The sequence below is a fragment of the Rhinopithecus roxellana genome, chromosome 3, assembly GCF_007565055.1.
Source record: "Rhinopithecus roxellana isolate Shanxi Qingling chromosome 3, ASM756505v1, whole genome shotgun sequence".
Classification (NCBI taxonomy): domain Eukaryota; kingdom Metazoa; phylum Chordata; class Mammalia; order Primates; family Cercopithecidae; genus Rhinopithecus; species Rhinopithecus roxellana.
In genome coordinates, this window is record NC_044551.1 from 163,521,071 (window position 1) to 163,547,005 (window position 25,935).

Here is a 25,935-nt window from a genome sequence, read left to right on the forward strand (position 1 = left end):
GAGTTTGAGAGCAGCCTGGGCAACATGGCAAAACCCCATCTCTAGAAAAAATACAAAAAACTAGTACACGTCTGTAGTGCCAGCTACTTGAGAAGCTGAAGTGGGAAAACCACCTACGCTTGAGAAAGTCAAGGCTGCAGTGAGCTGTGTTCATGCCACTGCACTCTGCCTGGGTGACAGACTGAGACCTGTCTCAAAAAAACACACTCAAAAAAAACCAGGCTGGAGTGCAGTGTCACAATCTTAGCTCACTGCAACCTCCACCTCCCAGGTTCAAGCGATTCTCCTGCCTCAACCTCCCAAGTGTGTGTGTGTTTTTGAGACAGGGTCTCACTCTGTCACCCAGGCTGAGTGCAGTGGCATGAACACAGCTCACTGCAGCCTTGACTTTCTCAAGCTGAGGTGATTCCCCCACTTCAGCTTCTCGAGTAGCTGGGACTACAGGCGTGTACTAATTTCTTGTATTTTTTGTAGAGATGGGGTTTTGCCATGTTGCCCAGGCTGGTCTCAAACTCAAGCAATCCACCCATCTCAGCCTCCCCGCCTGGCCCCCCAAAAATACTGTTTGAATGATTGATGGTAAAAAAGATTAATGCCAGGAGCAATGAAAGAGCAGATGCAAATCCTACTGGGACAACCCTCTGTCAATAAAACTAGTGGTTTTTTTTTTTTTTTTTTTTTTTTTTTTTTTTTTTTGAGACGGAGTCTGGCTCTGTCTCCCAGGCTGGAGTGCAGTGGCCGGATCTCAGCTCACTGCAAGCTCCGCCTCCCGGGTTTACACCATTCTCCTGCCTCAGCCTCCGGAGTAGCTGGGACTACAGGCACCCGCCACCTCGCCTGGCTAAAAACTAGTGGTTTTTGAAGTATCTGTGTCAGATCAGTATCATAAAGTTTAACTTAATCTCAAGTACCCTCACAACGTAGATGGGGAACAACCTAAGCTGCCTTTTCCTAGGTAAAGGAGGGCCACCTTAGATGTGGACAGCAGTCTAGACATGTAAGTGATCCCTTAACTAGACCACCTGGTCTATCAGAGGCTGCAGGATATATATAGCAGCCACATGACTCAGAGTGACTGATAAGCTCTACTCCCTGGAATCAGGAAAGTGTGCAAGTGACAGAATGAAGTCAGGGTACGTTTCTACAGCCCCCACTTATATTTCAGCTGCTACAAAAAGTAATTTCATTCACAATTTTGAAATTGTTTTAAAGCTTCTGCCATATTAATTCATATTTCCCCAAAATTAATTTTTAATGTTATGAATCACCACTAAATACCTTAACATGTTACATTTGTATTTATACTTGTTTTAAATGCCATGTGAAAAAATTAAGCTGAAAACTGAGTCCTCATTCAAAGTCAGTCCTGAAAAAGAGAAGTCCAGGTCAGAAGGAGATGAGGGAGGCTATGACAGAAAGAAGGACAAATAGACTAAATCTCCAGGGCCTTCATAAAGAGAAAAAAAAAGTTCATAAGGAACGTTCCAGAACAGAGTATTAGAAGTGACAGCCTCCTCCACAACTGCTTTAGAGCCCAGAAACTCTGATCATGCATAAATAATTTAAATCATTCATCTTATTTGCTTTTCAAAACTTTATTTTCTTTATGACACAGGCAAGGGGGGAACCTTAACTGAAACGCTGGCTGTCATTATTCTACAAAACAGTCACAAGTTGTTATAAGGATATTTTTATTACTTTTTCATTTATCCACAACACTTTCATCTTAAAAGAGTTCAGCACACTTAGCAGTAACGTTAAGTGAAACAAGGACAGTAAAAAAGTTGATGAAGGTTAAATGTTTAAATGCTTAAGATTCCAGATTTAAATTAAGTAAATCAAAGATTTAAATGTTTAAGTAAATTGCTTAAGGCACAATTTGCAGAATGCCAGTTATATTTTTTATCCAAGTGCACATTGGCCAGAAGGCCACATTAGCTTGGGCTTCATACTATCCCAGAAGGCAAAGCGCAGGCATGCATTGCTCTGCTCTTCAATGCTTTAACTAAGCATATATAGATCCAGAGAGAAAAGCTAGTGTAATGGGAACATAGGCAGCTTAATAGGAAATACATCTGCTCTGAAGTTCTCATGAGTAAAGAAGAACAAAACATAATTACGAAATTAAAAAAAAAAAAAAAAGAAACCCACCAGAAAACAAATACACCCCCTACTAATGAGTCTAAGAAGAGAACTACAAATACACATCCTCCAGTACTGTTAAGGAAACAGCTCAGCTTTCAATGACTGGCTGCAAAACAGTGTCTATTCACAACTGTCATTCACACCACGGTAACTTTCTCAAAGTCTCCTCTGGGTAATAAACCTCTTTAGGAGTCTGTCACTGCACATCTCAAGCAAGTAGACTGCAACTCTTTTTAACCTCTGTTCCCCAGAATGTGTCCTCCCTTTGTGTGCTGAGCATCATTTAGCTAAGAGGATGCTGTTGCTTTTACTTGTGGTTAACTGTGTTACAACTCTTGTAGATATTTTCATTGTTTTTTTTTCCTTCAAATTTACTTTCTCGCCATCCCTTTCTGATCTGACCTCAATAGGGGTCATCCCCAAACATCTCCCCTTGAGATACATTATCTCTTGAAACAGAACTAAAGGCAACGCTGCATTCCAGTGGGGATGGGATGGGAAATCCAGTTCAGTGTGCCATTTTCAGGTGGCCTTGCGCTAGTAAAACAGAGCAAGCCTCTGCTGTCATAAGTCAAAGCTACATAACAGATAATAAGAAAAAGAAATTGTTAGTAACATATTCTAACTAATGTCTACAAAACACAGTCAATGCCTATGTGTGCAGATAGATGATTTGGGATGGCAGTACCTTATTTGAGAGAGGAAAAATACACTGCAGAAAGGTAATGTACTGACTGGGTCAACTGATTTTTTTAAAAAGCCTACATTTTTCAATTTTCGTCTCTACACAAGGTTATGTTGTGTTTGTGGGACATTCAAAGAGCCACAAGGGAGGTAGTATAACATAATCATTAAAAGCATGAACTTTGGAGCCAGATTCTTTGGATTTAAATACCAGTTTCATCACCTGCTAGTTGTGAGACCTTGATCAAGTTATTCAAATTCTCTTTCTGTGTTTCCTCATCTGTAAAAATGGGAATAATCATAGCACTTACATAATAGGGTTGTTCTGAGGATTAAATGAGCTATATTTGCAAAGCACTTAGACAGAGATATGTACGTATCTGTTAAATAAAATACTACACAGACTTCAGGAGCCATGCAAAGAGCTAAATGCAATATAACTCTTTACACCAGCAGCAAGTTTAAAATGGGCTGGTGAGGACACACAGAAACTAAAATGACACATCGCTGAATTGGGTATGAGATTTTGAAAGTGTTGTTAAAGATTAAATATATAGTGCTGGACTCTCGTCTTGAACTCCTGGCCTCAAGCAATCCCTCTGCCTCAGTACCCCAAAGTGCTGAGATTACAGATGTGGGCCATCATGCCCAGCCCCCTAAACATATTTAATCTTTATAACATTGGCACTAAAATATGCCTAAATGTGCTTTACATTCCTGTGTAGTAACAGGATTCCAGAACAAGCCTGGCCTCTGTGTGACCTTGGGAAACACACTCCACCTTTCTCTGTCCCTGAATTGTCATTTTAAAACTAAAGGAACTGGACTACCTGTTTGATCTTTAAGGCCCAACTCTGATAGTCCCGGGAAGGTGGCAGCCTGAATCTTAAGGAAAATATGAAATAAAAAGAGGAAAAGTAATAGACATTTTTATAGAATTTTAAACAAAAAGGTTGCTGGGGAGGACAGAAAGCAAACCTTCCCCTTTCCTTAAATAGAAGATAAAGTCATTAGAGTTTGCCTCACAATTCCATTTGTACAAAGAAGCAAGTACAGGACTAGGGCCCTGGCTCACTAGCGCCCACAGTGGAGGGACTATACCAGGAGGACTTACTCACATATGAGGGTAAAGCACAGCATACCCCCTCCAGAGGGCTCTTATTTGTGCAATCCCATTAAAAGCAGGGCTGCACCAGACATTAAAGGCCATAGATTGTATGATTCCATCTACATGAAATGCTCAGAATAGGCAAACTCATAGAAACAGAATGCAGAGTAGTGGTTTCCAGGAGCTGGGTAGGAGGAATAGGGAGTAATTGGTAATGGTTTCCCTTTGGGGTGATAAAAATGTTTTGGAATTAGACAGTGGTGATGGTTACACAACTCTGTGAACATACTAGCCACTGAACTGCATACTTTAAAAGTGTTTTTACGATTTATAAGTATCTAAATTATATCTTAGCAGTGGTGGGAGGTCTATATAATACAGACTTCCAGTAGTCTGCCTCCTGTTATCAGTAAAAGAGGGAAGTAAGGAGATTAAGGTAATTATGTCAACAGTTCTTGATGAAAGGAAGGCTGGAATTAGATTCTGAATTGCCTATATAGGATGGCCAAAAATTCTGGAAACTAGAAGTCAGAGATGAAAGGCCCTGTTCTCAAAGAGCTCAAAGGGAAATTATGCACATGGAAAGAACAACCAGTAGGAAGAGGGGTATACAATAAGGTACTGGTTGCTCCCCAGTGAGCACTCGCCAAGTCTTCAACCATCTACATGCTCCAACGTGCAGCAGACCCTGACCAGGAGCCAGGTGCACCTGAGCTCCACTCACAGACTTCCAAAGGGAGTGAGCCATAAGAAAAGCTAGGAAGTCAAGTGAGCTTCTCCCAATTTCATCTTTGCATCCTGCAGTCTCTTGACCCAATACTGACACTACTCCCCTTCCTGTGATGGCCCAAGGAGAGAAAACAGCAAGAGAAAAGCTGAAAGGTGAGAAAGGAAGGAAATAAATTTCTGGCAATAGTTTGGCAAGATCGTGAACTCCTTACAGAGGTCACAGTAACCAAAGTGACCTTAAAACATAAATCGTATCGTGTCACCCCCTATTTAAAGCCCATCCAAGGCAATCAAAAAATGCAAACTCCCCACAACCATCTGTAATGAAATGCACATTTCCACCACTGACCCTGCCTGCTGGCACCTGCACCTCTCTGGTGCCTCCCCCACCACTCTTTGCTCACACAGATCTAAGCTGTGTGCTGCCTCAGCCTGACACACTCTTCTCCCTCTGCCTGGCTCTGCTCTTAGCTGGCCCTTTCTCATTCCTCAGGTCTTAACTCAGATAGTATCTCAGATAAATAGCTAAAGAGGGTCTTTCCTGTTATTCTCTACCAGAGCTGTTTATTTACTTTAGAGGGCTTACCACACAGTCACTAATTTGCCTATTTCTTGCCTGGGTAGACTGCTTATTCAACAAGGACAGAGAGCATGACTACCTTATTTCTTGCCATATCTAAAGTGCTACCACAGTGCCACACATGTGATTGGCATTTGATTTTTGCTAAACTTGTATTTTAAAAAATAACTCTGGCTAGGGAGCATAAGAGTTACAAGAGGTATGGAGAACAGTTAAAACGAAAGTGACTGCTATGGTCTGAATGTTGTGTTCCCCCAACATCCATATGGTGGGACCTAATACCCAATGTATTAGTATTAAATAGTGGGGCCTTTAAGAGGCAATTAAGACATAGGGGCTTGGCTGGGTGCGGTGGCTCACGCCTGTAATCCCAGTACTTTGGGAGGCTGAGCTGGGCGGATCACTTGAGGTCAGGAGTTCAAGATCAGCCTGGCCAACATGGCAAAACCCCATCTCTACTAAAAATACAAAAATTACCTGGGTGTGGTAGTACACCCCCGTAATCCCAGCTACTAAGGAGGCTGAAGCAGGAGAATTGCTTGAACTCGGAGCAGGGAGGGGCGGTGGTGGGGGCTGTGGGGGATGGGGGTTGCAGTGAACTGAGATTGCGACACTGTACTCCAGCCTGGGCAATATAGAGCGAAACTCTGTCTCAAAAGAAAAAAAAAAATAGGAAAAGGACATGAGAGTTCTGACCTGATGAATAGGATTAGTGACCTTATAAAAGAGGCTTGAAGGAGCCAGGTGGCCCCTTCCACCATGTGAGGAAGCAGTAAGATGATGCCATCTTTGAAGCAGGGAGCAAGCCCTCACCCGACATCAAATCTGCTGGTAACTTGGTCTTAAGATTTCCCAGCCTCCAGAACTGGGAGCAATAAATTTCTATTGTTTATAAATGACCCAGTCTAAGGTATTTTGTTATAGCAGCCCAAGCAGACTAAGAAAATAATCATAGGTCACACTATAAGCAACATGGATTTTGATGCTACTAAAGACCACCATTTTCAAAGACTTTTTTTCTTTCTTTTGGACAATTATACAATCATATTGGTTAAGCAATGAACAGACTTGATTAGACTAATGTAACACTGACCACTTGAATATTTGCTAACGGGGGTGTGTATGCTTCATTCTGTGCACACGATCCCGTTTTTCCTTGAGTCTCCTCCATAAAGCAGAGCCTGGGGTAGGCCTCAGGGCTATATGTAGCTAGACTTTCTGGAGTATGACTAAGTGTCTGAATCAGACTAACACAGTAACAACTACTAAGTAACTGCAATTTAATTGTTCAAATTAGAACTAACTTCTAAAACATGTTTCTTCCCTTATAGGCTAAATTCTAGCATAACTAGTGACAGACACAAGCTGTAATAATGTGTTATCTGTGTCTTAGCCTCCTAGTTGAAAATTTTTTCTTCCTTTGTTTTTATCCCTTGGTTGAAGAAAGCAGCAGAGACCAATTTAATGAAGGTAAAAACCACTGGCTTTCTTGGGAAGAACTGTAGAGCAAAACAAAATTCATTTCTGGAGAGGAATAGTTCCTACCTGAACGAATGGAAAAAATAAAATTGTAGAATTAAAAAAAACACACACACACTGTAGAATAAAAACAACTTTGGTAATAAATTCAGATCCTAATCATAAAAATTCATTTTTAATTAGCTCAATTATATAAATGAATCACTTATATAACCAAGGAGCTATATTATGGAGCATTTTTAAAGGTTTTTGTTTTTATACGAGGGTATTTCCCAAGTTTGCCTGTAATATGTGGCTTTTTCAAAATGAAAAATAAAAAAAGACAAAATTCTCCCCACTATCTGAATTAACATAATTATGAATTAAGGAAGACCTAATTGTTGGGGTTTTACTCTCTAGGTGCATAAATATATGGGTGAAATACCCATTAAAATAATTACTAGACAGAAAGCCCTGTACTTTCTGAGACCCTCCCAAAGTAAAGGCAGAACGACACAGTGGTAGCGCTTTCCTGTTAGTGTGCCAAAGAGAGGAGACACTGGTCACCAGGATAATCTAATGAAAATACCTTTACGCTAATCCTCAAGAGACAGGGATTAAGTTAAGGTTCCAAAATGGTGAATACTATCCCCAACGTTATGTCCAACTCCATCCCTCCCCGCCGAGCTTTCACTTTTCTCCGGGGAAATGCGGATGTGCAGGCCACTGCAGCAGCCCTGGCGGGGGAGGGGAAGGGAGGAAGGGAAGGGGACGGCTGCAGGGTGTGTCACTTACGAGATGTAGGCTGGGTAGCCAAATCCTATCAGGTTGCAGAGGAGAGAGGCTCCATAACCGAACACCAGGTACAAGGCCACCAGTCCGATGACACCTGGGGACCACAAGGAGAGAAGTGAGTCGGGCAGCATGAGAAGCGTTCACGCGGGACAGCCGCCGCCCACACCGTGAGGCTGGGCCTGTTCTAGGCGTTTTCCTCCCGACTCGAATAAAGGAGAGAGAAAAACAAACCACACGAAAGCTGGACCTACGCGTCCGCGGGGCCCTGCCTTGAAGCCTGGGGATACCAGGCAGCCACCACCGTTGTGCCTCTCCTACCTCTCGCAGGGGGCCCCAAAGCAACCCCCGGCGGCCGGGACGGTTCGGAGCACCCACGTCCGCTCTCTTGCAGGGCCCGCCGGGCAGCGCTCCAGCCAGGGAAGCTGCGCTCGGCGGGGAGCTTCCCGAGAGGCCCGGACTCCCGCACCCGCTGCAGCAGCAGCCCCCGCCCACCCGAGGGGGCGCCCCTCCCCGGGCGGAGCTCCACGGAGGGTCGGGTAGGACCGGGTACCTCCGTCACCGCGCCTGTCCGCAGGGACCCCGCCGTCCGCGCCCACCGCGTAGGACCGCAGGAATAGGGCCCCGGGCCGCGGGGCGGACACGTCAGCGCCGGCCCTTCCAGCTGCCAGCGCCTGGCGCCGCCGCTGCCCTCCAGCCCCGCGACCCTCAGCCCGGCAGCCCCAGCGGGGTCCTCCGATGTCCGCGCTTCCTGGGAGGCCAGCCTGACCCCCGAGGATGCTGCTTGTCCCATCTGTCTCCAACTCCACCTTTCCCGAGTCCTCTCCCTGCTTCCTTCCCCAGCAGCAGGGGCAGCGGCGGCTCCCGTGGCCCTGCCAGCGGCGGCGACCCCCGGCCACCCACCAAGCGCAATGAAGCTCCGGTTCACGCCGGTCTTGGCCTCGAGCTTGGCCAGAAGGTCAGTCATGCAGTTCTTCTCATGCAGGAACCGGTCGAACCTCTCCCTCATGGCCGCAGACATGGCGGGGACCGTCGCGCCGCCCGGGGCTGTTCCTAGTGCCTGGTAGACTGGAGTGGGGACAGCGGCGAGTCTACGCGTCCTCCACTCGCCTCCGCTCGCCCCGCCCGGCCGCCGCGCGCCCCTCCTCCCCTGCCCCGCTCCCGGGGAACAGCGCCACACCCTGGCGGGGGCGGGCCTGCACCTCCGCGGGCGCTGCGAGGTGGCCTGGCTGTTGACAACCCATTGCGGGATAAAAAGGATGTGGCGTGGAGGCGTGCATTTTGTGTCTCTTGTGGGTCCCCTTCTCAATTCGGACTGTTGCAGAAAGCAGGTGGAAAGGAGGCAGGAGTCCTTGTTGCTCCCGCCTGCAATTTAGTGAGACGAGTTTGGCACCTACATTGCTGTGCTAAACCTGCTAAGGCATTTTTGACCTACAAAATTGAAATGTTTGAGCATCCTGAAAGAATTCTTTGGATGCAGGCCTGCTTTCTCCCTCTTTGCCTTAGCTTGTCAGTTTTTCTCACCTACAGACAATCGTTGCCTTGTAAAGACCCTTGAAGAAATCCAACACATCCTCCCTGGGGTACACCTTTTCCAAGAAAGCACTGCATTAAATCTTTTCATGGTGGGCTCGCGTTGGCTTGTTGTCTGTTATCGTGGCATGTGTCCAGATTCTCTCTGTGGAGCCAATATAGTCTGCACTTCCTACACTCAAAATACTCTGAAGAAGACGGAGATTCTAAGGTCCAAGCCGTAGGTCAGGACCGCATTTTTGCTTCCTCCAGAATGAGTTGCCCATGCTCTTCCTCCACCTAAACCTAAGCTCCTGTTATCCCACCCATATGACTGCCAGATACTCCTACAATTACTCTTGCTTACTCCTATTCTGCACACTACTGCAAAATTTTTGTCAGAAGCTCCGTATTATTATACTAACAGACTAGAGCTCCCATTCCTTAGCAGAGCATTCAATGCCCTGCCCACAACCGGCCCCCAGCATTCTGTCTTGGTCCTACACAACCCCTCTGTGCTTTCAAATCTACTTAATTACCCTACTGCCTTCCACTTCTGCAAAAAGTTATCTTGCCCACTCCTAGCTTTTTCCTTTAATGCTAATTCTGCTTCCTCTTTTCTTCCTCAGAGCTTCTTAGCTCAGCTTTCTCAGCTGCTCCTACCACCACCCAGCCAAATCAGTGAACAAATGAAACAACCTGACTGTCTATTTCTGTCTTTTCACCTACAGTTAATTCTCAATGTGGCAGCCAGTAGAATCTGTTTTAAAATGTGTGTCAAGTTGTACTTTTTGTTCTCAACCCTCCAGCAGCTTCCTATCTGCGTGAAGAATGGCATCAAGGTCACAGGTGACATGGCTCATCTCTCCCCTTTCTGATGTCTTCCCTTACTGATTGCCTCTTTGCTGTGCCTCAGACAAGGTAAGCCCATTCCTGCCTCTGGGCGTTCGTTCAATTTTCTTCTGTTTCAGTGGTTCTCAAGCAGGAGCACTTCCTCTCCCCTTCCTCCTCCTGGGAGAAGGAGTAGCAATGTCTAGAGATACTTTGGTTGTGAAACACATTGTCACACAAGGAGGGCAGGAGGTGGCAAGTGCAACTAGCATCTAGTGGGTAAAGACTAGGGGTGCTGCTAAACATACTGCAACACACAGGACAGCCCCCACAACAAAGAATTATCCAGCCCCAAATGTCAATAATGTGACAGTCCAGAAACCCTCCTCTATCTGAAAGTATCTTTCCCCAGTTAGCCATTTAACTGTCCCCTTCCATTATTCAGGTATTTGCTCAAATGGTACCCCTAATCTCAAATTGCAACCCCCAGTGATCTCTAGCCCCTGTCTTGCTTGATTTTTCTCCATAGAATTTATTACTGTCTGACATTATGTTCTACATTTTTTTTTTTTTTTTTTTTGAGACTGTCTCACTCTGTCACCCAGGCTGGAGGTCAGAGGTGTGGTCACAGCTCACCGCAGCCTCGACCTCCTGCTGTGCTCAAGCCATCCTCTCACCTCAGCCTCCCAAGTAGCTGGGACCATAGCCATGTGCCACCATGTCCGGCTAATTTTTTGTACTTTTAGTATAGATGGTGTTTCACTATGTTACCCAGGCCAGTCTTGAACTTCTGACCTCAAGTGATCTGCCCACCTTAGCCTCCCAAAGTTCTGGGATTACAGGCATGAGCCACCACCATGCCAGGCCATGTTCTAATTTTAAATTATCTTTCTTTCCTCACTAGATTATGAGCTCCATGAGGGTAGACATTTTTGCTTATTTTATTTGCTTCAATATTTCAAGCACATTGAACAGTGCCTGGCACTTAGTAGGTGTTCAATAACTATTTGTTGAATTAATGAATGAATCAATGAACCTAACATGTGTTGTATTGCCTGGTATTCCAAGCGTTACGTGGACTAGTTCATTTAATCCTCACAACTGCATGAGGAAGATGCTACCTGTTTCATCCTCATTTAAGGAAAAAAAAAAGAGATCTAGTGAGGTCTCATATCACAATAAGTGGCAGAGCTAGGATTCAGAATCAGGCTCTTACCCCTATATTATATTGCTATTATGAGTTGAATTGTATTCCACCTCCCTAAAGAAGACATGTTGGAATCCTAACCTACAGTACCTCAGAGTGTGATCTTATTTGAAGATAGGGTCTTCAAAGAGGTAGTCAAATTCAAATGAACTCATTACGGTGGACCTCAATCCAGTGTGACTGTTGTCCTTATAAAACAGGAAATTTGGCCTGGCGTAGTGGCTCATGCCTGTAATCCCAGCACTTTGGGAGGCCAAGGTGGACGGATTACGAGGTCAGGAGATCAAGACCATCCTGGCTAACACAGTGAAACCCTGTCTCTACTAAAAATACGAAAATTTAGCCGGGTGTGGTGGCAGGCACCTGTAGTCCCAGCTACTTGGGAGGCTGAGACAGGGGAATGGTGTGAACCCGGGACGCAGAGCTTGCAGTGAGCTGAGATCGTGCCAATGTACTCCGGCCTGGGCAACAGAGCGAGACTCCGTCTCGAATTAAAAAAAAAAAAAAGGGAAATTTGGACGGAGACAGATACATATAAAGGGAAGACTGTGAAGAGACATAAGGAGAAGATGGCCATCTACAAGCCAAGAAGAAAGTCCTGGAACAGATCCTTCCCTCACAGCCCTCACAAGGAACCAATCCTGCTGAGACCTTGATCTTGGACTTCCAGCCTCCAAAGCTGTGAGATAATATATTTCTGTTTTGTTTATTTGTTTAGAGACAGGGTCTCACTGGGTCACCCAGGCTGGACTGCAGTGGCACAATCTCCACTCACTGCAACCTCCACCTCCCAGGTTCAGGTGATTCTCCCACCTCAGCCTCCCAAGTAACTGAGACTACAGGTGTGTGCCACTACGCCCAGCTAATTTTTTTTTTTTTTTTTTTTTGTAGAGATGGGGTTTCACCACATTGGCCAGGCTGGTCTCAAACTCCTGACCTCAAGTGATCCCCTACCTTGGCCTTCCAAAGTGCTGGGATTACAGGCATGAGCTCCCACGCCCAGCCTCAATTTCTGTTATTTAAGCCACCCAGCTTGTGAGACTGTTACAGCAGCCCTAGGAAACTAGTACAACTGCTTAGCAGAATAACTGAACTGTAAACTTCAAACCAGTTGTAAGTTTGTATAATTTCCTACTGAGTACAGTATGTATATTAAGTTGGGGTTGTTTTTGAGTACTTAAAGTGATTCACAATTTGAATTTTTTTTTTTTTTAAATTGAGATGGAGTCTGCCTCTGTCACCCAGACTGGAGTCCAGTGGCATGATCTTGGCTCACTGCGACCTGAGTCTCCCAGGTTCAAATGATTCTCGTGCATCAGCCTCCAGTGTAACTGGAACTACAGGTGCACACCACCACACATGGCTAGTTTTTGTGTTTTTTGTAAAGATGGGGTTTCACCATGTTAGCCAGGCTGGTCTTGAACTCCTGATCTCAAGTGATCTGCCTGCCTCAGCCTCCCAAAGTGCTGGGATTACAGGTGTGAGCCACGGTGCCAGTCCTGATTTTTTTTTTTTTGAGACAAGGTTTGACTGTATCACCCAGGCTGAAGTACAGTGCACAGTGTGGGCTCACTGCAACCTCCACCTCCTGGGCTTACACCATCCTCCCACCTCAGCCTTCCAAGTAGCTAGGACTACAGGTGTGCAACACCACATGCAACTAATTCTTGTATTTTTTGTATTTTTTTGTAGACGTGGGGTTTTGCCATGTTGCCCCAGCTGGTCTCGAACTTGTGAGCTCAAGTGATCCGCTTGTCTTAGCTTCCCAAAGTGCTGGGATTACAGGCATGAGCCATTGTGCCCAGCCTCACAATTTTGATTGTTTTATTTATTTATTATTTATTTATTTTAGCAAAGGAGCAAAATCCTTTTAAGTTAGGTATCCAAATCAACCTAGGTTTTTGTCACTACATTTCATGCAGTGGCAACATTTGTACTACATTAACTATGCATGGAGTATCTAGAAATATACTATTCATTTGGATTTCTTCCTTTATTTATTTATTTATTTATTTATTTATTTATTTTTGTTTTTCACGACAGGGTCTTATTCTGTTGTCCAAGCTGGAGTGCGGTGGCACCATCATGGCTCACTGGAGCCCTGACCTCTTGGGCTCAAGCAGTGCTCCCACCTTGACCCCGCCAAGTGCTAGGATTACAGATGTGAGCCACTGTGCCCAGCCCTTGGCTTTCTTTCTGTAAATATTGCTCTCTTTTCAGTTTTCTGTTGACATAGATTCCACATTTCTTCTTTCCTCAAGCATTCAACCAATGGTGAGGCAAAGCAGTATAGTAAGACATAGTGCGTGGAGTTCCATCTCTGGATTCAGTCTGTATGAGCTAAATCCCAGCTCTACCATTTAGCTGTGCGACTTTGGGCAAGTTACATAAGCTCTCTGTGCTTCTGGTCTCTCATCTGTAAAACAGGGATAAAAATAGTACCTATTTCACAGAGTTCTCATCATGATTAGGTGAGTTACTATCTGTAATGTTTTTGGAAGAGTACTTGATGCAAAATAATTGTCTAAGTAATTTAAGAAAGAAAAAAACACACAGCTAGGTGTAATTCTTTTTTTTTTTTTTTTTTTTTGAGATGAAGTCTGGCTCTGTCACCTAAACTGGAGTGCAGTGGTGCAATCTCAGCTCACTGCAACCTTTGCCTCCTAGGCTCAAGCCGTCCTCTCACCTCAGCCCCCCACGTACCTGGGACTACACGCACATGCCTCCAAGCCTGGCTAATTTTTGTATTTTTTGTAGAGATGGCGTTTCACCTTGTTGCCCAGGCTGATCTTGAACTCCTGAGCTCAAGCAATCCTCTCCGCTCAGCCTCCCAAGGTGCTGGGATTACAGACGTGAGCCACCATGCCCAGCCTCTAAAATCGAGATAGAGAAATATTACATTATTCTTGCCTTTAGTAAATTACAATCAGATTCGGGGAGTATGGGATCCTAATTTATCCCATCAACACTATAAACCTTAGATTCTTTCATAGAAGAGGAAAGAGATGAAGAAGATAAGAACCCAGAACCCTGCCTAAGGTCTCAGACGATTCACTTACTCATATTTACTAAATATATCCTGTGTGCCAGATGCTGTTAGATCTGGGAACCAGATAGATGAGATCTGTTTTGGAGGCTGTGAAGAAGGTTGGCCTGGAACCGGTTGACTTGGGCAATTTCTTTTTCTTTTTCTTTTTTTTTTTTTTATCCCCCTGGCTGGAGTGCAGTGGTAGGATCTTGGCTCACTGAAAGCTCCGCCTCCCAAGTTCACACTATTCTCCTGCCTCAGCCTCCCAAGTAGGCGGGACTACAGATACCCACCACCATGCCCGGCTAATTTTCTTTTTTTTTGTATTTTTAGTAGAGACGGGGTTTCACCGTGTTAGCCAGGATGGTCTGTATCTCCTGACCTCGTGACCCATCCGCCTCGGTCTCCCAAAGTGCTGGGATTACAGGCGTGAGCCACCACGCCCGGCCAACGTTGGCCATTTCTAAGGAGGAAATTGAACTGACTTGGGATGAGGCAAATACTATTATTATACCCTCTATGAGCTAGAGAAGAAATTTCTGCTGGATAACTCAGATCAGGCCACTTTTGTTCTACACAAACTGTTTCTTCAGGGTAAGAAAACAAGTTGATGTCATCAAACACTTTCGTTCTCACTCATTTATGTTAGAAAGAAGAGGTACAGCATAATTTGCCAGGTCATCTCTTCCTTCCTTTCCCCCACCCCTGCATTTGTAGGGTACCTTGGCATGGCACCAATGAGACAGGCAGGAGACCCTCAGCCCCTGCAGACATAGTCCTGTTGGCACATACACCCTACCTCTGCTGTAGGAGGCTTATGATGACATGTCATCAGAATAAAAAGGGAAAAACACAGAGTAAACAAAACCTGAGACATGGACTTGCCAGACGATGGGAGGAAAATGTAGAGGCTGAATGTAATTTAAGAAAGAGCACTGAAGGAAATAAAATGTGAAAATCACCATGTTTCATTAAATATATTTGAATTACATTTTGTTTACCTCATTTGTCCTATTCTTAAACATTTTCTGCTGAAAATATGGACAAAGCATTTTATTGTATTTCTCCCCTTATCAAACAGGAAGTTGATTTTTAGAAAATTAGTGCTCACAGTTGAGAATAAACCAATGTGGAAATATCCTTTAGTTTAGCAAAGTATTTTTAATAGAGAAATTAACTACTAATATGTCATTGCTCTTGCACACAAATCTAGAGATTTTTCGTCAGGTTTAAAAGTGTCCTTTATTTCCCCTTGACGTTTCTCTAATGGTACCTGCACAGTGGACTAACAGGAGAAAACAAGTCACTAACAGGTTGTTTCTCTATGTTCAAGACCAGTTAGTCCAGTTCCAGATAAAGCCTGGGGTTTGGATTGCATACCAGGATGGTACGGTGTTCACTCACTCTGGGGTATGTGTCCAACCACAGAGAACAATCCACCTTTGCCTCATAGCCTACAAGGTGGCATGAAGTTTTGCTTTTCTTTTCATGTAAGAGAAGGACCAGAAGGAATCAGACGATTTTGCCCACTTCCTTTCATGATGAAACATCAGGTAAATATAATTAACATGAATAAAGAAACTGACCAGGCCAGGTGCTGTGGCTCATGCCTATAATCCCAGTACTTTGGGAAACCAAGGCAGGAGGATCTCTTAAGCCCAGGAGTTTGTGATCTCGTCTCTATAAGAAAAATTTTAAACATTAGCCAGGCATGATGGCTTGCTCCTGTAGTTTCAGCTACTGAGGAGACTAAGGCAGGAGAATGGCTTAAGCCAGCAAGGTCCAGAGTGCGGTGAGCTATGATCACACCAGAGTGAGACCCTGTTTCAAAAATAAATAAATAAAAATAAGAAAAGAAAAAGAAACTAAGCAGTTGTATTAAGTTTACATTGCTACTGTAACAAATTATCCCAAACTTAATGGCTTTAAAACAACACAATTTTTTTATGTTACAGTACTCTGTGTCAATCTTACTAGGTTAAAATCAAGGTACTGTCAGCAGCACTTTGTTCCTTTTTGGAGGCTTATAGAAAGATTCATGTTTTTTTGCTTTGGGTTGTTGCAGAATTCAGTTCGTGGTTGTAGGACTCAAGTCCCCATTTCCTTCCTCATTTTCAAAGCCACTGCCAGCAGCAGTCAAATCCCTCTCATACTTCAAATCTCTCTTCCTTTTCTTTCATCTCATCTCTCTCACCCATCTGCCTTCTACTTCCACTTTTAAGAACTCATGTGATCTGTAATCCCAGCGCTTTGGGAGGCCGAGGCAGGTGGATCACGAGGTCAGGAGATCGAGACCATCCTGGCTCACACGGTGAAACCCCGTTTCTACTTAAAATACAAAAAATTAGCCGGGTGTGGTGGCGGGCTCCTGTAGTCCCAGCTACTCAGGAGGCTGAGGTAGGAGAACAGCGTGAATACAGGAAGTAGAGCTTATAATGAGCAGAGATCGCACCACAACACTCCATCCTGGGTGACAGAGCAAGACTCCGTCTCAAAAAAAGAACTCGTGTGATTAGATTGGGCTCACCCAGGTAATCCAGGATAATCTCCCAGATGTTTTTTTTTGTTTGTGTTTTTTTTTTTTTTTTTTTTTTTGAGACAGAGTCTCACTCTGTTGCCCAGGCTGGAGTGGAGTGGCGCAATCTCGGCTTACTGCAACCTCCACCTCTCGGGTTCAAGCAATTCTCCTGCCTCAGCCTCCTGAGTAGCTGGAATTACAGGCCTGCGCCACCCCACCCTGCTACATTGGGTTTTTTTGTATTTTTAGTAGAGACGGGGTTTCACCATGTTGGTCAGGCTGGTCTTGAACTCCTGACCTCATGATCTGCCCACCTCAGCCTCCCAAAGTGCTGGGATTTCAGGTGTGAGTCACTGCGCCCAGCCAATCTTGCTGATCTTAAAGTCTACATAACCTTAATCCCATCTGCAAAGTCCCTTTTGCCATGCAAAGTAACATCTTTTCAGGCATGGATATCAGGCCATGGACATCTTTGGGTGGGGGTGGAAGTCATTATTCTGCCTACTACACTAGCCTTACATGGGGGACACATAACCAGCATCAAGTTCCCCGGAAAGAAGGAACATGTTGAGATCAGACAGCTGGTGTAAGTCCTTTCGCTCACATCAAGCGCTATCCCAGGACATGGCACAGGGTCAAAGCACAGGCCCTGGAGCAGATACCTCGGCTCCCTTACTTACTAGCTGTGCACTCTTGGGAAAGTTCTCAACCTCCAAAAGCCCCACTGTTCTCAGCCTATAAAACAAAGATAATGCCAGGATCTACCTCATATGATTGTTGGAATAAATGAGATACTCCACGTAAAGCACTTCACAGAGTGCCAATCTGAAGGACACATACATCAATGAAGTAGACACTAAGAAGAGTTTATACCCAACATTATACTATCTTATCTTGTTCCTTTGATTCAAGGATTTGGTATCTATGAAAATCAAAATACTCTGGCAAAAATAAGAGCACATTTTCATCAATAATTTGACTGTGGGAAAGAAGGAGGAAAAGAAAATATATACTGAGCACTTATTTTGTGTTAGACAATTTGTGTGTATGAAGATGCTGACAGCATATTTTGATGGAGTCAGGGTTCACTAAGTACCTGAGGATTAAAGGAGTAGTCTTTTCCAAGGTACAAAGTAGTGAAACAAAATTGCTTATTTTTCAGTTTTGTCTAGGATCCTTGGACTAACCCTTGGCCAAGTGAAAGGGACCCTCCAGGCCTACACAGATGTGGGCAAGGAATTGACCTACAAACACACGTCAGGTCAAAGTCAAGCTGTTCTCTGACAGGCAGCAAGCTGATTTATGCAGCTCTTTATCACTTCGCAGTCTCTTCATGCTTCCTGTCTCTCCTCAGTCTCTGACTTTCAGCCTTTTTCGGATGAGTTTTGGCTCACGTTCCTCTAGCTCTTGGACATCAATCATGCTGTGACCACACTGGTTGACTCAAGGACGTGTGTCTTCCTTTCACGACATAAATAACTTTTGCTTTATGATGAGTTCTGCCATGCAGTTAGGAGAGAATTACTTGACCACATAGCCTTTTGCATTTTGCCCAGGATAGTCTCCCTAAAGTCCATGCTGAGGGAGATTTATAAATAGTGTTGGGGGATTTGGAATAAGGTTTTGGGAGGACAGGCTTGTTTTTGTTTTTTTCACACCATTGTTCCTAACATCTTTATCTGTTCACAGCCATAACAAAAACACCCTACTAAAAGTGAGAATTCATTAGTCTAAAAAATTACAATGTATACTCTCTCCAAACAGCACCAACTATTATATGCATCATCTTAACCACCTTTATAGAATTTACTGAAAGTCATTACTTCTCCACCTTTTGACTAAGATCAAGGGTAGAATTTACTGAAAGTCACAAGTAAGACTCTAATTTTATACTTTTTTTTTTTTTTTTTTTCACATAGAGTCTTACTCTGTTGCCCAGGCTGGAGTGCAATGGCACAATCGCAGTTCACTGCAACCTCTAATCTCCCGGGTTCAAGCAGTTCTTCTACCTCAGCCTCCTGAGTAGCTGGGATTACAGGCACATGCCACCACGCCCAGCTAAATTTTGTGATTTTAGTAGAGATGGAGTTTCACCTTGTTAGCTAGACTGGTCTCGAACTCCTGACCTCATGTGATCCAGTTGCCTCGGCCTCCCAAAGTGGTGGGATTATAGACGTGAGCCACTGCATCTGGCCTGATAGTCATTCTTATGCAAATAGTTTGGAATTGGAGACATCAATAGTGATAACTGTAACTTCTAATTTTGTACAATAGTAACTGAGTTAGTATTTAATGCAGTATACCCAGTCTATATCAAATGCGTATTTGCTATGTTTATAACCCAACACACTGGCATATGAAATGGTTTAAAGGAAAAGTCTCCATTTCTGGATTCTTTGTGATTACTTACAACCTGTAACATGTAACATGTAACATTTAGGAAAACCATTTTACTTCGATTATTTCATCTCAAGTTCACAACTTGCAAAATTAAGTGGAGGATAGGCAGTTATCTTAATAAACTAATACAGAAAACAACATTGGCTTACTTTCAGAGTAATCTTTTTAAATAAATTATTTTTGTTGTTAACTGAAACCACTTTTCCAATTTGTATTTATTCAGAGGAAAAATTTTTACAAGTCACCTCGTAATGAAGACCAGCATCAGTTTATATGGTGTGAGTTATTTTCATTTCTCTTAGATTGCATCTACACTGACAGAAGAAAGTAGAAAGGTAAGCAATTATCTTAGGATTGTACTAGTAAAAATTACATCAATTATATCTACTTGGTATAGACAGCCCAGGCTGTCTTTCAGCATAGGAAAATTGGTCGTGGGTAGATTTTTCAGGGTGACTTAGTTTGAGACCAAGAAATAGTCGTTGCTGTTTTTGTCAAGTATAAAATAGATTCCAGAATGCATTCCTTCATCAACTATTCACTGAGCACCTACTCTCTGCTAGGCGCTGAAGATACACCAGGAACCAATATAGATTAGTTCCAAGCTTTATGGATCTCACAGATAACAACATTTGCTATCTGTCATTAAGAGTTTGAAACTTTAATATCTTAACCTAATATTTATATTTTTCTTATCACTAAAGAAAAACTACTATCAATATATTTGACAACTGATAAACTCAGTGTGACTATGTTTTATCATATATCCTTTGTTCTCTCTTTACCAGTGACTTTGCTAGCGGTAAATTCTTTTTAACTTCATTAGGCTTTCTTTTCCCTTTCCCCATAGATCCAGTAGTTGAGGGAGCACTGGCTTCATGGTTGAGTCATCATTTTGCTAAATTACATAATAAATTCATAAATACTAACAGTGGAAAAACTAAGCAGTGGAGGGAAAATCCACTGTTTATCTTCATCTCCCAGTCTCCCAGTATTTTCCCAGTGGTGTCAATTGTGAAATGTTGGACTCGTAGGAAATGGGAGATAGAGCTAGTCAATGACCTGACCAAGCATCTGATGATGATAATGTTTTTATTCTATAAGGAGACACTTAAAACTGTATAAATAGATATTTTATTGTTTTCCTCTAAATGTGTTTAACTCTAAAAATGTTTTAGTGCAAAATGTGTTAGCAGTTAGCAATTGTTTGTTATACTAGTGATCCAACATCTGTTAACAATAAGGTTCTGGCATACCATCTGTATTAGTCCATTCTCATGCTGCTATAAAGAACTGCCCAAGACTGGGTAATTTATAAAGAAAGGAGGTTTAATTGACTCACAGTTCTGTGGGGCTGGGGACACCTCAGAAAACTTACAAGTATGGCGGAAGGGGAAGCAAACACATCCTTCTTCACATGGTGGCAGGAGAGAGAATGAGAACCAGGTGAAGTGGGGAGCCCCTTATGAAACCATCAGATCTTGTGAAAACTTACTCATTATCATGAGAATAGCATGAGGGTAACCACCCCCATGATTCAATTATCTCCCACTGGGTCCCACCCATGACACGTGGGGATTATGGAAACTACAATTCAAGATGAGATTTGGGTGGGGACACAGCCAGAGCATATCACTATCCCATATGAGTAATTCTGAAGAAAAGGAAGCCAGAGTAGCAGGGTAGCAGTCACCCCAAAATAACCCTGGGACTACAGCTTTGGGCAGAGCAACCCCTAGGCGAAAGCTATGAAGCGAACAGAGCTGTTTGTCCATTAACTCATCTGTTCTATACCCGTCTATACTGACTATGATGTTCCAACATTATGCACAAGGATGAATAATATTTACTTCCTGCCCAAAAAAATTTACACATTTTAGCTTCCTTCCTAAAGTCAGCTTCCTGAATTTTCTACACTTACATACACATACGGCCAGTATCCTACTGTTCTTTGGCCTCTTGATTTCCTCCTGTTATCAGAAACTCTTCTTAATTAGCTACAAGTTGGGAAGAAACTGATAGTTAATTCATACTAAGGTGTAAAAGACTATATGACTGAACACATTGTATTCTACTATCTTTCTCAGAGGTGTTTGCATTTTTAGAGAAGGGAAGCCTTTGATTTGAAGCAATGAAACTAATGGTAGGACTCCAGGTATTAGTGAAGCAATAGCAGAGGCTTCTTTTTTTTTTTTTTTTGAGACACAGTCTCACTCTGTCATCCAGGCTGGAGCACAGTGGCGTGATCTTGGCTCACTGCAACCTCCACCTCCTAGGTTCAAGTGATTCTCCTGCCTCAGCCTCCCAAGTAGCTAGGATTACAGGTGCATGCCACCACACCTGGCTAATTTTTGTATTTTTAGTAGAGGCAGGGTGTCACCATGTTGGTCAGGCTAGTCTCGAACTCCTGACCTAGTGGTCTGCCCACCTTGGCCTCCCAAAGTTCTGGTATTACAGATGTGAGCCACTGCACCCAGCCAATAGCAGAGACTTTTTCCCCCTGAGTGTATATAATTTCCCAAGATCCACCATTCATGGATAAGGCCAGGCTTGATTTTGAGTCTTGAATGCTCAGTTGACTTTTAGATATGAACCCTAGATAGGAAACCAAGCTGACTACCTTTTTTTTTTTTTTTTTTTTTTTCCGGTCTTAGCATAATTAGACTAAAATCTTTTAGGCATAAGGGCACATTTCCTTTTTAGTCTCCAACTAAAGAAAAGTTTTCATGGCTTTTTAAAGTTTATTATCCACTTATTTGTCCAACAAATACTTGTTGAGTGCCTATAAAATGCCAGTCATATTGTTAAGCAAAAATAAACTTTTTTTTTTTTCCATTCACTCTGTTGCCCAGGCTGGAGTACAGTGGCTCAATCTTAGCTCACTACAACTTCTGCCTCCTGGGTTCATGCGATTCTCGTATCTCAGCCTCCTGAGTAGCTGGGAATACAGGTGTGAGCCACCATGCCTGGCTAATTTTTGTGCTTTTAGTAGAGTCTGGTTTTCACCATATTGGCCAGGCTGGTCTTGACCTCAAGTGATCTGCCTGCCTTGGCCTTCCAAGGTGCTGGGATTACAGACATGAGTCACCACACCCAGCCAAAAAACTAAACATTTCTAATTGGCATTAGTAACACAAAACATAAAATGAATAAGTATAAATTTGACATGAATATGTGATTTATTTATTTATTTATTTATTTATTTATTTATTTTGAGACAGAGTCTCACTCTGTCTGTCACCTGGGCTGCAGTGCAGTGGCATGATCTTGGCTCACTGCAACCTCTGCCTCCTGGGTTCAAGTTATTCTCCTGCCTCAGTCTCCCAAGTAGCTGGGATTATAGGCACGTGCCACCACACTGGGCTAATTTTTTGTATTTTTAGTAGAGATGGGGTTTCACTATGTTAGCCAGGCTGGTCTTAAACTCCTGGCCTCAAGTGATCCTCCCATCTCAGCCTCCCAAAGTGCAGGGATTACAGGCATCAGCCACCACACCCGGCCTGTGATGTACATATTTAAAGAAAACTATATAACCTGACTGGGGAACATAATAGTCTAAGGACATATTCATATTATAAGTAATTTTCCTCAAATGTATATGTAAGTTTAACATAATCTCAGCATTTGGGGTTTGACAGAATGATTCTAATTACCAGTAAGAATAAACAAACATGTGAAAGGAACTAGTAACATTTCAAAATAGAAAAGTTTGAGCAAAGAGTATCTTACCACATATATAGCTACAGTAATTAAAACTATGGGTCCTGGTGCAGGGATGGACAAACCACAGAAATAAAATATCATATGGAAAGTCCAATATATACATGAAATTAGCATGTGATATGGTTTGAATTTTCCCCTCCACAATTCAGGTGTTGCCAATGTGACAGTATTAAAAGGTGGGGTCAGCCGGGCATGGTGGCTCATGCCTGTAATCCCAGCACTTTTGGAAGGCCGAGGCAGGCAAATCACCTGAGGTCGCGAGTTTGAGACCAGCCTGACCAACATGGAGAAACCCCATCTGTACTAAAAGTACAAAATTAGCTGGGCGTGGTGGCACATACCTGTAATTCCAGCTGCTCAGGAGGCTGAGGCAGAAGAATTGCTTGAACCTGGGGGGCGGAGGTTGTGGTGAACCAAGATCACACCACTGCACTCTAGCCTGGACGACAAGAGTGAAACTCCATCACCAAAAAAAAAAGTGGGGCCTTTAAGAGGTGATGAGGCCATGATGAAGGCTCTTCCCTTGTGAATAGGATTAAGTACCCTTATAAAGCGGCTTGATGAGGGAGTCAGACCTGTTTTTTGCCTTCCCACCTTCTGCCATGTGGGGACACAGCATTCCTCCCCTCTGGAGCATGCAGTTTTCAAGGAATCATCTTGGAAGCAGAGACTGGACCCTCAGGAGACAACAAAACTGTCAGCACCTTGATCTTGAACTTCCCAGCCATCAGGACTGTGAGAAAATAAATTTCTGTGTTTTATAAATTACCCAGTATCCAGTATTTTGTTATAGCAGCACAAATAGACTAGGACAGCATGTGAAAAAAGTGGAGGAGAATGGCAAAAAAAAAAAAAAAAAAAAAAAAAAAGCAAAAGAAACATGAATCTAAAAATCAAAAAGCAAACCTGAAAAAATACTTTATATATGTGTACTGCGGATGGGATTAATAACTTTATATATAAGCAGTTATCTAAGAAAAACATAAAAATTCCAAGAACAGTGGACAAAATGTATGAATAGGAAAATCCACAAAATAAACAAAAATAAGAAGAAATAAATAGATAACATGCATGGGAAATATGTTCAATCTCACTTGTTATCAAAAACTGGATTAAAATAAGAACTTATTTTTGGCTGATAGGTGAAAACATAGGAAAATTGGTAATACTCAGGGCTGATGAGAGAGTACAGAAAACATATGGAAAGCTATCCTATCAACATTGTTTATAATATCAAAAGATTGGAAACATCCTAAAAGCCATTAAGTAGACAATTCATTAAACACTATACTATAGCCAAACAAGATAGTAGAGAACCATTAAAAATGATAAAAAATAATGTTGATATAAAGAGCTGTTTTTTTGTGTGTACTGTAATTACTTTCTGAAATAGTATGTGTAGTTTTTTAGAATAGATAACACAGATATATATAAAGTAAAAATTTGAAGTGTCCTCTACTTACCTGTCCTTCCCTTCCATCTCATTCCCTGTTGTTAAAAATCTGAGCCTGGGCAACATGGCAAAACCCTGTGTCTACAAAAAGATTCAAACATTAGCCAGGCATGGTAGCATGCACCTGTAGTCCCACCTACTCAGGAGGCTGAGGTGGCCAGGTCACTTGAGCCTGGGAGGTCTAGGCTGCAGTGAGCAGTGTTTGCACCATTGCACTCCAGCGTGGAAGGCAGACCGAGACCCTGTCTCAAAAAAAAAAAAAAAAAAAAAAATTGGTTTGTATCCTGTCAGATAATTTTTTTTTTTAGATGGAGTTTCACTCGTTGCCCAGACTGGAGTGCAATGGCGCAATCTCTGGCGCAATCTCGGATTACCGCAACCTCTGCCTCCCAGATTCAAGTGATTCTCCTGTTCAGCCTCCCAACTAGCTGGGATTACAGGCATGTTCCACCATGCTTGGCTAATTTTGTATTTTTAGTAGAGACGGGGTTTCTCCATGTTGGTCAGGCTGGTCTTGAACTCCTGACCTCAGGGGATCCACCCACCTTAGCCTCCCAAAGTGCCGGGATTACAGGTGTGAGCCACTGTGCACGGCCCCTTTTAGATAATTTTCTGTACAAATAAAATCATATATCCATGTGTCTACATAGGGATTTGTATTTGTATCTACATATCAACATACAGGATTTTGTTGTTGTTGTTGTTGAGACAGAGTCTTGCTCTGTCACCCAGGCTGGAGTGCAGTGGCGCGATTTCGGCTCACTGCAACCTCTGTCCTCTGGGTTCAAGCAATTCTCTGCCTCAGCCTCCCAAGTAGCTGGAATTACAGACACCCACAACCATGCCCAGCTAATTTTTGTAATTTTAGTTAGCCTCCCAAAGTGCTGGGATTACAGGCATGAGCCACTACGCCCGGCCAACATACAGGAATTTTAAATGAAATACGGGTCATACCGTGTGTGTGTGTGTGTGTGTGTGTGTGTGTGTGTGTGTGTGTGTGTGTATAAATAACTTGCTTTTTATCTACAATATATCAGGAATATCTGTGATATATTAAATTAAAATAATAAGTGAGGCTGAGGCAGGTGGATCACGAGGTCAGGAGATCAAGACCATCCTGGCTAACACAGTGAAACCCTGTCTCTACTAAAAATACAAAAACTTAGCCAGGCATGGTGGCAGGCACCTGTATTCCCAGCTACTCAGGAGGCTGAGGCAGGAGAATGGCGTGAACCTGGGAGGCGGAGCTTGCGGTGAGCTGAGATCGTGCCACTGCACTCCAGCCTGGGCAATGGAACAAGACTCCAACTCAAAAAACAAACGAACAAACAAAAAAACACACATAAGTGGGGGAAGAGGGAGGGGCGTGTGTGTGTATATATGTATGTGTGTGTATGTGTGTGTGTGTGCGCGCGCACCTGCCGACAAAAAAGTCTGGGCAAATAGATTCCTTAGTCGAGAGAGTACTGATGTTTTTTTTTGTTTTTTTGTTTTTTTGAGTCAGAGTCTCACTCTGTCGCCCAGGCTGGAGTACAGTGACATGATTGAGGCTCACTACAGCCTCAACCTCCCAGGCTCAGGTGAGTTTCCTACGTCAGCCTCCCCAGTAGCTGGGACTACAGGCACATAATACCACGCCTGGCTAATTTTTGTATTTTTTGTAGGGATGGAGTTTCACCATGTTGCCCAGGCTGGTATTGAACTCCTGAGCTCAAGTGATCTTCCTGCCTCAGCCTCCCAAAGTGTTGGGATTACAGGCATGAACCA

The 25,935-nt window shown here is 43.3% G+C and overlaps 1 protein-coding gene and 1 long non-coding RNA gene across 2 annotated transcripts in view; one reads left to right on the plus strand and one right to left on the minus strand.

The window, feature by feature from the left end:
- The window catches only part of REEP5 (receptor accessory protein 5), a 43,568-nt gene extending 34,762 nt beyond the window's left edge, over window positions 1-8,806 (minus strand). Inside the window, exons 1-2 of the mRNA XM_010375812.2 lie at window positions 8,400-8,806; window positions 7,500-7,593 (exon numbers count right to left, since the gene is read on the minus strand). Coding sequence (XP_010374114.1) covers window positions 7,500-7,593; window positions 8,400-8,517 — 212 coding nt within the window. The 5' untranslated portion in view covers window positions 8,518-8,806. The remainder of the gene's footprint in view (window positions 1-7,499; window positions 7,594-8,399) is intronic.
- Window positions 8,807-9,641: 835 nt separating this feature from the next.
- LOC115896574 lies at window positions 9,642-23,584 on the plus strand. Its single transcript, XR_004056495.1, has 3 exons — window positions 9,642-9,929; window positions 19,216-19,327; window positions 23,332-23,584. It is a non-coding gene; the product is annotated as an uncharacterized LOC115896574 (long non-coding RNA).
- The last annotated feature ends 2,351 nt before the right edge of the window (window positions 23,585-25,935 follow it).